This window comes from Gallinula chloropus (assembly GCF_964237585.1).
Source record: "Gallinula chloropus genome assembly, chromosome: 5".
Lineage (NCBI taxonomy): Eukaryota > Metazoa > Chordata > Aves > Gruiformes > Rallidae > Gallinula > Gallinula chloropus.
The window spans coordinates 18,953,935-18,965,319 of NC_140090.1; the positions used below are offsets into that span (position 1 = coordinate 18,953,935).

The window sequence follows — 11,385 nt, forward strand, 5'->3', positions numbered from 1 at the left end:
GACCACTGAACCAGACCTAAGAATAAAGGACTCTACTGAGAACGTGCTCAGAAGAATATACTTAAATATTGGTAGCGTGGGTAGAATGGTTGGCTGAGTCCTAGTTGAATTATACCAGCTAAAGCTAAAAATAATATTACTTCTCTCTAAAACAGAATTATTGAGAACAGGGTTTAACTCTGTGACTTTAAAATGCGAGAGCATCCATTGCATGTGATTCTAAAATTGATGCAAACAACACGCTGGCACTTTTCCAGAACTAATTTAAGCTCAGCATTTGAATATGAATTTCCTTTTCCTTCTCCCAAGAGAGTACATAGCAAGAGACAAAATAAGGTACACCACACTTATCCAATACTTGCATTTGTTTGACAGATGGATGTTTCTGTAAATAACCCTGGGTAATTAGAAAAAAGCAAAACAAAACAAAACCCCCAAATAGAACTATTATGTATCATAATTAGTTTTCAGGCGTATGAATTTTTAATCTGCAGATACAGTCATTTATTCATTTTATGCTCTTAACAGTAAAAAAAGCATCAGCATAGCAGATTTAGCCATTTTTCCTTATATCAGCAATAGTGTTAACAGATACTGAGTTTTCACTGAATAACAAGCAAACTCTTCATAGTTTAGCCATCCCAAAATTTTTACTCTAACAACATAATTCTCTGACAACTGCTGTGGTTCAGTCTTAGGTACTACAGCTCCACCCCATCTCACCTCTGAAAGACTCGTCCCTTTTTTATATGCTAATATTTTCTTTGTGGTAAGTCAATTTTTGCTACTCTTAGGCTTGTACTTTTTCCAGTGAAATACCGCACTTAAAATCAAGGTCCGGTTCCAACTGTGTGAAGCAGGCAGAGTTAAGCCCCCTGAAACTGATACACCATTGTCCTGTGAGATGAAACACTTAATAAAAATTGCCATTCACAGGATGTCCCCTCTAAGCTTCTGTTATCTGTTCATTGTTGTAGGGCTATTTACTTCAGGAGATTTAGATCTGCTTAAAACCAACTGAGAGAACTGTTGTCCAACACTTGCAAGCACAGTGCTAGCCTCATTCAGCTGTTAGAGTCAGCGTATGGTAAAATACTCTATACACCCACTACTCACAGGGCAGCTTCCCTTACTGGCATCCATAAGTGTACTTCACTGGATGTCACAGCAATTACACCACGAGTCCCACAAAGGGTCTGGCCAGCAGATCACACACACTTCTTTTACCAATCAACTGATAACCAAACATGCAAAAAGCCTTGAAAATAAAACCAGACTTTACCATCTTTGTGATAATAGGTGACTTCTACTTTCCTCTCCTCTGACCCCAGCAGTGCTTGAGCAATTTGGGCAATATGATGTCTTTTGGTCTCTGGTCCATGAAGGAAATCACAGGTGCAAGGTTTCTGCATGACATCTGGCCTGGAGAACCCGGTCATCTCACAGAACCCATCATTGCAGTAGATGATAGCACAATTCTGCACTCTAGCATTAGCAATGATGAATTTTTTATCTGCAATAAAAGAAAGTGATGCATTTTTTAGTACTCTTTCAACATTTCATAAAGTGTCGCTTGCATATATGGATGATAACAACACTACTTTTCACTGGGATGCCTGAAATGTAGAGATTTTCAGTCAAATTCTATAGCTAATTTGATCTGTAGCTTTTAAAGAAACTTCAAAAACTTCAAAAACATTAAAAATTTAGTTGTCTCTTAAAGAAATAAAACCAGATTATGACTCCTTGTGAGTTAACAGTTTTGTGGGTTTGAGTCTCATTGAAGCCCAGGTGATCAGCACCATCCTGTCAGCTGTAACTCTAGGAAAGTCCTTGAAAAGTTAGTTGTTTTTCTGGGGGGAAGTGAGGCCTTGGAAACAGGGCTCTACTCAAATCAAGTGTTTCCTTGGATAAGGTCCTACCAGCTCAGACTTTTCCGAAGGGATTTTCATTGAGGTGAATGACAGCAAATTTATAGTCAGTGTTTTAACAAAACTATCTTGAAAAAACCCCACATTTTTTTTCCACTGTGATTGTTTTAGAAGTTACATTTATAAAAGAATGTTCCTTAATTAAAAACAAACAAACAAAGAGTATGAAGGTACTTGAAAAACAAAGATTTTGATGTTGGTAACATTTTGCACAGTCCACTGAAATTCTGTGCATCAGTCCACCATCCTTTCCCCAACCCTCACCTGACAGAAAGGTTCAAAAGTTTTCAATTGTTATTTCATTTCTTTCTGTTTACTTCCATAATACACTATTCCCATTGCAATTATAAATGTGCAGCTTTGATACATTTAATGTTAGCAACATGAATTTCTGCTTACTTCATCACACCAGTAGGTTCCTTGCTTTATAAAAGACTTTTTTTACATAGCATCAAGTCAGCAGTACAAGTCTTAAAAATTTTAAGATATTCTGTCTTTGAACACAGTGAAATGTTTGGAGAGAAAAAAATAGATATAAAAAAAAAAAGTCTTTATATCATTCTGAACTATCACTTTCCTAGTTAATACTTTATTCCCTTTAAAATGTATGCACTTCACCGCATAAAAACTTTGCTCAAGTAGCAACACTGACTTAGCATTTAGATGAATTAGGGTGACAAACATCATCTTAATTTTTTTTCTTAAATAAGGTAAATATTAAATTGGTAATGTGGATTTAAGTATAATGAAGTGTATAAACTAGAGTTAGCTGTAAGGGTTTGCACCAAACTGATACTAAAAATATGCTAAATATTTAAATAAATGTACATATATAAAAACTACTGTTTCTAAATTAAATTCATTTTAAGCATCAAGTGTTCCTTCTTACTGTTAACAGTACACCAGAGTTCCGGCCAGGAAAAACACTTCAGCTTCAGCCTCCTCGACAGGTAGTAAACTGCTGCATTGGAAAAGATCTCACAGACTCTCTCTGAGGATGCATATGCACTGGTTTGATAGATATTTTAGGCTTGCATAAACAAAGCAGGAATATTTGACAGCTATGTTAAAATGCAGTCATGACAACAAGGTAAGAGTATTTTCTCTTTAATAACTCCTCTACATATTATCTGTTTCCTCTAAATCAAAGTCTGACAGTTCTGCTTTATTTTGAAAAGACAATGGTATTTAATAATAACAACAACAATAACAACAATAATAAAGCTAGCTGATTTTTTAAAGACATCATATATGCAGCAAAATTGTACACTCTGCTTTTACAGCCATCTCACCAGTTCGGAAGAAGGTAAGAGATATAATAACTTCCTACAGCTATACAATATGGATACAGTCAAAGATAAAAACTGTTCCTTGAAGCAGGGGGGATAAAAGCCCAATAATTCAAGTCGGTAATCTGTATTCCAGATCAAAAACAATGTTAGTCCTGCCAGGGATCCCCTCCTTACCTCTGGGATTTTCTTTCCAAGCTCCAAACTTAAAACAGTCTGGAGCTGCTGTCCATTTAGTCACAAGCAGAATCAAACTACTGTAGCAAAATAGAGATAAAGAGAGAACTTACTTTGCCCTTCAAATTTTCGTATGATTGTACCCAAAAATGTATTTTGTGGTGCCACATGACCTCTGCGAACAGGCATGTTTGTACAGGTCTTCGGTTTTCTGTGCACAAGGACTTCTCCAAGGATCTCCTACACGGCTCCAGCCCAAAGCACCGAGCCAGCTACCCTTTGTGACAAATCATCGTCCTCTGGAGCTCGGAAATCTCTTCCCATTAGCACCACTTCTAGATACACGCTTTTCCTATTGGAGTCAGATCCATCCCCCAGTTTCTTTCTTTTTCTTTCTTTCTTTCTTTCCTTCCTTGCTTTCTTTTCTATTTTTTCCTGGAGGAGCTCGGACGCTATTGTCTGGGGCGGGTAGGGGTGGGGTAAGCAGGAGAACGTGGTGGGGGGGAAGATTACAAGGGTAATCGATCTCTAGCACCAAACATCGCCAGTTTTCCAAAGCAAATGGCTGTGACCCGGCAGTTTCCGACGCTGTAGTGATGGTTAGAGGGCTGGAAGACTAATGTTGCTCCGCTGCCAGAGGGAGTGACGTTCCCCCCCTCCGGGCTTCACCACGGCGCGCAGCAGCTCGGATTACTCAAGCGTGGCTTAGCAAGAGCCAGCCAATAAATCTCTTCAAAACTCAGCGACAAACAGCGGCATCAGGAATGAGCTACACCCCGGCAGCACCGCGACGTGCCACATCCCCCACCGCTGCGGCTGCAGGGGGGCAGCGGGGACCGAGGGCGCTGGCGGCGGGGGGGGAGGAATAGGGGGTGGGGAGAGGCCGCCACCTCCGGCCGTCCCAGCTTCTCCGCCCTCCCGGCACCGCCGGCCCTTTCGCGGCCCCTGAGCGTGGCCCGCCGGGGAGCCCTGAGCGCTGCCAGGGCCGGGAGAGGGAGGGAAGGAGGGAGGGAGCTTTGTACACGCCCCGTCTGGGGGGGCGGTGCGAGCGGGGGTCGATTTTGAGCGATGGGGAAGGCGGGGAGGGAAGGGACCACCGGGGCTCTCGGCATCCTTCCCCGCCCCGATGGAAGGGATAGCCCCCTCCTCCCGCAGCGTGACCCAGACAGGGGCTTCCCCTCGCCCCACGCACCGCTCCTGCCGAGGAAGGGGGATCCCCCCCCCCCCGGCGCCGGGCGCTGCTCCCCGGGTATCGAGCAGGTGCGAGCCTGCCGTTTGGACTCCGAAAGGGCGGCTCAGAGGGCGTCCCGGGTCCCCGCGGGGGCGGTGAGCTCCGGCAGGCAGCCCTCTCCCGGCCCGGGGCGGGGACCGAGCGGGCACCGAGCCCGCCTCGCCGCCGGAGCCGCGTCCCAGAGCCGGGCTCCGCCCCGCCGCCGGGGCCGGGGCCGGGGCCGGGGCCGGGGTCGGGGCTGCCGGGCCGGGCCGTTCGGAGCTGGCCGTGGTGCTGAAGCCGCCCCGCCGGCGCGCACGGAGGCGCCGCTGCCTGCGTTGGGGGCCGGGGAGCGCCTGCCGCCCCCCCGCCTCACTCAGCTTCTCCAACCCCACAAGAATAACTCGTGAAGCTCCCGGGGGAAGCGAGTATTATTTTCAGGCTGTAATTAAGGCTTCCTGCACCACCCAGCAGGCAGAACGGTGCGCGTTCAGCATGGGCACGGCGAGCACCGGGGGACCTTGGCGAGGTGATGCGGGGAGGGAGCTGGGGGTAGCCATGCGATGCTGGAAAGGCATCTCCAGGGTAGCGCAAAGCTGCGGCGGTTTCTTAATAAACTCACAGGGGAGGAAAAAAATAAAAAAAATAAAAAAAAAAAAAAAAAAGAGAGGCACCTGCTCACCGTTCTCTGTAATCGCGAGCACAGGATATTGAGCCGGCAAACCACCGCCTCCCACCTGTTCTTCCGCAACAGAAACAGGTGTTTCCTTATTCCCGTGGGCTTTTCTCAGGTGTGGCCTTTGTTTCACTCTTACCATGTGTCATCCTCTGCATTTATCAGAGGGACACAGTCTGTTGAGTGTGTGGGTACGTTTCTGGACTAATTTCGTTTAATCACAGTGGAATCATTCTGGATTTACACAACTGCAAATGTCTGAAAATATATATACATAAATTGTATTTAGAAGACTGCATAATCATTGTATACTAATTACAAATCCTCAGCTACATTAAATGGTATGTAATCAGGTGTATAATCAATCTGAGGAAGTGAATGTCGCTTATTTACAGAAGCAAATGTTGTAATCTGTGTACGCAGAGGTAGGAATCAAAGGAATAACACTTATATTCTTTGTAATCATAATATTTGGAGAAGTACCACACTTTTGCAACTCTGATCAACATGAGAAAATAAAACTCTTACAATATTTTTACTCACTTTTCATGTGGTTCATAGAGTGGACAAGGCTACAATTTGAATTTTACTCTCTTTGCTTTTTGCTTTGACCATACCCACCCATATATAGCCCTAAATATGTATTCAGGTTTCCAAAGACAGCAGTAGTAGAACTTGTGTACATAAAGTGAGAGGAGCATATTTATTTTAACACTTTATGTAATACCTAACATCTAGTCAAGTCATAACGGCCATCAGTGACTCCATTCTCATTTTTACATTAAAAAAGCAGGCAAGCTGATGTTTCTATGATATCAATAGAAAATAATCACAATAAAACTGTGACCTGTACCGTAAAAACAGTGTTTGTTTCTAGCATTCAACAGTTAGTGGCAAACTAGATTAACCACAGGCCAGTAGAGCCCAGGATCCAGGGCTTTAAATGCCTGGCTGGCAAAAAAAAACCCAAACAAAACCCTGAGAATTCAAATCGCATTGCAGCCCCATATTGTCATATGAAGTTGCACACTATGCTTGTCTGGAAACTGAAATAGCCAGGGCCAGAACTCCACGACTCTGGAAGTCCTTTTGTGTTCCGTCTCCTGACGGTAGCTGGAAGCATGTTGTTGATTATATGAATATATATTAAGCAGAGTCCAATTATTTTTTCCCATGCTGGTTAGTTTAGAACCAGATCAAGATAACCCCAGCCAAAACAAGATAACTGCTGCTGAAAGACAACATCTGAGATGTGTTTTTAGCAGGGGATGAATTCAAAAGAATGATGGGATGTAATAACTACATGAGCAATAGGTGGCATCTGAAAATCTTTCATCTCAGTGATTTACACCCCTGCAGTCTTGTAGATGATCTGTTGCTCCTGGAGTGCTTAATACTCATTGTGCATAATGCTTTATAATTTTCTGTAGCAAGCCAATAGTGAGAGAAGTGTGAGAGAAAAATATATTAAAACTGGACAATTTACCACTAGCACAGAAAGTGATGTGCACGGAATTTGCATTTGATTGGCAACATATGCACTAAGTGGGAAAGTTTGAATTCCTTATAGATCTGCCTCTCTAGTGTGATGAAGGAAATGGAGAATGCCATGGAGATATATGTTTTATCTCTAAAGTTGTACAGTTGCCAGCTCTGCAAGGGACCAAAATACCAAGGGATGGTGTCTCCGTAGCACAAATACATCCTTCAGGACTGATCCCTTGTCCTCTGCCTCCCTGTGGCACTGCTCCCTCCCGGCACCACCCTTGCCACAGCCCAGTGGTGCCTCCCCAGGGCACCCTGCTGCTCTACAGCCAAGTGATGCGTGGCATTTCCTGGCCACGAGGGTAGCATATAATTTTGAAATAGTGATGTCAAGGTTTTTGCTGACATTTTAACTGCCTCCTTCTAAAGTTTTAAAAGGGGATTTAGAGGAATATGCCTGGAGATGTGTTATTGATGTGTTTCAACATCTTGGCAACTAGCAATTAAACCTATTATTATTACAAAAAAATAATGTCTCTAATCATACTTCCTATCATATTTTTGGTAAAAAAAATATAATGGATCAGTTTTAGTCTAGCATTCTTATTATGTTTGACTACATCTTTTAATTTCTGATGGCCTGGGAGACTCTTCCTAAGAGAAATGTTTTTCCTCTTCTGGCTTAAGTAATTGTAACCATATGTTATTATTTTTCAAAGCTCTATGTTTTCCATTTCATTATTGTAATTATTCTACAGCTTGTTGTGTAAAAGCCAGAAGTTTACTACTGCATTCCCATTTGAATAAATATTTTTTGGATTGGAGTAATATAGTGTAAAGCCTTCATAGTTTTCTTTTTCTCTCTCTTTTCTTTTTTTCCCTTTTTTCCTCTTTTTACAGCTAGCATTGGGGTATCTGTGATACTTTTACCATGTACATCTTGTGTGCTCTCATTTATTCATCCATCTATGCTATATATTATTCCAATTTTGAATAAGGCTGGGAGTGACTATAGAACTATCAAGTGAAATATTGAAACTTTATTTTGTATCAGATTTTATGCTATGATGGCCTTTGTGATTCCTTGACAGATTCATGTCCCTTATCCTCACATTTTTTTTTTGGTCTTTATCACTCTTGCTTCCTTGTCATCTTCATGTTTAATGTCTTTCCAAAATTTCAAGTTATAGCTCTAGATTTTATTTCAATTATTCATAATAACAATAATAATAATCACCAATTAGATTATGACTGCCTAGGCTTTAGGCACAGGCAGAGTATGCAGTTGCCTTGGACAACAGACTGCCAATTTACCTCTGTTGGAGAAGACAAAAGTCAGCTGTTTGAACATCATGAGCAGCTAAACTGCAAATCTCTGCTGATGCTACTGAAGGAGAGACATAGAGTGTGTGTTGTGGTAGCTGCAGCTGCGGCTGCTAGAGCTGGCTCCTTCTGGCAGTACCTTACCTTTGCTTGCACTGTGCTGATGCCCCAGGACCAGTAAGGTTTTTTCTGATGCTATAGCCACATGGCTGCCTACACAGCAAACTGGGAATATTTCATTATTGTTGTTACAGAATTCACCTTGAATAAGGTATAATTATGGTTATTTTTTGTTTCATTTTTGCTCTCTAAATAAAGAAAAAAAAACCCACTTCTATTTCTGGCAAGACCAGTGATGTCAATGAGATTGCACAGATGTAATTATTGTATTTGGCCTTAAGGTTTACTTCTTCTTTGTGTCTGCATATGGTCTTATTAGTATTCAGGACTTCAGATATCTCAATGAAAGAAAGGACATCAAGATTTTAGTATCACAAAAGGACAAAATAAGTGTCCACTCCAAATTATTTTCTACAAAATTATTACAAATTTCTAGTTAATTTTACAGCTAGTTCAATCCCTTTGTATTACATTAAAAAAGTTACACTTATTTTTGATTTCATTAAATGTATATTTTATATGTAATTGTCTCTGAAGGACAGTAATTTGATGGAAGCTAATTTTGCTAGGCTGATAAAAGTAACTTCAGATGGCCAAACAGTAAGAATGATTCATAAAAATGTAAGTTTGTTATTCTACAGTATACATTGCTGTTATTACCTGCTGTGTTAGAATGCCTAGGGAATCAAGACCTCATGACTTACGATCATTTTGGAAGTATTATGTACAGGTCATGAAAACAGAATTACAAAAAGCATCAATAAATCCATCTTCTTGATGCCCTGCCAGTGGATTGTTCCCTTCAGTATATTTGCGTTTGTATTATTCATTTAGGATTTAAATTATTCAAGCAATGAGGCTTCCACTTCTTCCTCTGAGAGACTCTTTCAATATCTCTCCGTCTCACCACAGGGCTTCATTCCCTAATATTAAGCCACAGTTTTGGTGTGGGTTCTTGCTTTGGGAGTTTACATTATTTAGATGCTCATCTAGTTTCCTTGGGTTCTTGGGCACAAATGGGTGTCTCAGACTACTCCGTGCTGACCCCCTCTGGCCAATTAAGAGTGACATAAATGACCCCAGCACGTGCTATGCCTCTTGACGATTTTCCAGCTAGATTACAGTGCTGTGTCCATCATTCTAGCAGCCATCATTCCAGGAAAGACCACTAAGTATAATTAGGCAATGAAACATACCTCTCATAATTTTTTCTTTTCCTCATACTATTTGTAGGGGAATTTCAATGGTATACAAAAGCAGTTCCCTATTCCATATATTTGTGAGTAATTCTGTACCATGGGGCATTTAACTGAAGATAAATACATGCATTCCTTGTAATCTATTTTCTATCATAACAGAAATTCAGTGGTGATATTTTAGAATAATAGTTCATGCAAGAACTATTATGACTAGATCATGTGTCTTAAGTTTGGCCTGTTTGGAACTGTATGTATAACAAGGATGGAGTGACCCGGAAAATTCTGATATGCGTGCATTCATTGTCTGAACATGAAAAATTAAATTATTGTCTGTAAGTTATTAATTTATCTAGATCCATATGTTTCTAGAACTAATCCTTTGTCCGCAAATTCCCACTGCTTTCTTCACAGTATATTCAAACATTGAGTCTAGGAGTTGGATTTGATGATCCTTATGGGTCCCTTCCAACTTGGTATACTCTATGATTTTTAAGTGATAGGACTGCCATCTGTCAGGTGAGGTTCATTTCTATTCCTAGTTTCTCCCTTGAGTAAACTGTGTAGTCAAGGTTTCTTCTTCTATGTGTGCACATTCCGTATGTGTTTTGATCAATAGTGACAAAAAAGTATCCCTTGTGTTGGAGCAGGTTTATGGTGATCCCTGGCTCATCTTAATGTCAATGAAAAGTAGAGCAGTCTTTAGAGCTTCCTGAGGTTGCAGCATTTCTGCTTTTGCTGAAGTTCTTCCTAGTTCAGCTGCAGCAGGGTTCTAGGGATTGTGTCCTCAGAGAAAACCTTGAGGTGAACTAGCCCGAACTAGCCTGAACTATGATCCTCAGGGTATGCAGCTCCAGCACATTTCCCTTCACAGAGAATTCTGAACAGTTTATTTTGTAAGCAATAATAAATAAAAATGTGCCATATCAAAATCTTTCACAAGATGGAATTGCTGTTCCCAACCTGCTCTGTAGACATGGTACCTCTCTTCCAATGGGATTAACTTCAGAGAGGTGTAAGATGGAGAAGGTTATTTTTACTCCTTAGCCTTTTTCCTTGGATCAGGCCATGGCAGCTGAATTTCTACTCTGATAATGTCTCCATATGCTGCTAGCTTAGCAAGCAGTAGGTAGCCAGAGCTCCACTTTTCCTTTCCTCTGCCCTGCAGTGACTGACTGTGAGGCACTGCTGAACAGCTGTAGGCTCAAAAACGGCAGCAGCTGCTCTGAAGGAGCTTGGTTCACGTTAGACGTTTTTCTTGATGGTGACCAAAAGGCAGTGAGACCTATTATCTCCTATGGACAGTGTCAGATTGGATGTGTTTTCAATTAGTAATCATATATAAATTTATTCCTACCATAGGGTCACTTGAAGACTAATAAAATGCAGTTTTGAAGCATATGAAGTTGTTGCTTTTGGGCATCAGTATCCTGACAGTACAAATAATCTTAGCAGATTTTTTATTTTAAGAGATAAAATACGGGGCTTATTTTGTTTCTTTTCTTTGGGCTGATCTGTTGTAATTTTGGATAAATTTCATTCCCTTCTACCTAGAACCCTTTGTGCCAATGTTTCCTACCATTTTTGGCTTTCTGTCTTCCTTCTCTGACTTTTTTCTACTGGTTATAGTTAGTTATTTGTGTTTTTCAGCCTCAGAGACAGAGGGGAGAGAGAGAACAGGTAAATACAAGTATAAATGGACCAGAAATGAACTGTCTGATGTGAAGAGAGGAAGAGAGACAATTTCATAATCTAGGGCCAAAAGGTACAAGAGAAGAGAATGAAAATGGCCAGAAATTATAACTTACAGTAAATTTTAATAGCCAAAAATTAAATTCAAACTGTTTAGGGAAAAAAAAACCCAAAACAACTGTAACTACAGTTTTAGATGTCTAGTCCAGTTAAAGGATTTCCTGAGAATGATGTTTCCACTGTTCCTAAGAAAGGCTGTTGTATATCCCCAAAGAGCTTGTAGAGG

General features: G+C 41.1%; 1 protein-coding gene across 1 annotated transcript in view; it reads right to left on the reverse strand.

The window, feature by feature from the left end:
- Positions 1–3,625, reverse strand: part of KCNH7 (potassium voltage-gated channel subfamily H member 7) — a gene marked incomplete at its 3' end in the record, with an annotated part of 221,040 nt that extends 217,415 nt beyond the window's left edge. The window contains exons 1-2 of the mRNA XM_084264659.1: positions 3,511–3,625; positions 1,283–1,513 (exon numbers count right to left, since the gene is read on the reverse strand). Of these exons, the coding sequence (XP_084120785.1) occupies positions 1,283–1,513; positions 3,511–3,586 (307 nt within the window). The 5' untranslated portion in view covers positions 3,587–3,625. The remainder of the gene's footprint in view (positions 1–1,282; positions 1,514–3,510) is intronic.
- Between the last annotated feature and the right edge of the window lie 7,760 nt (positions 3,626–11,385).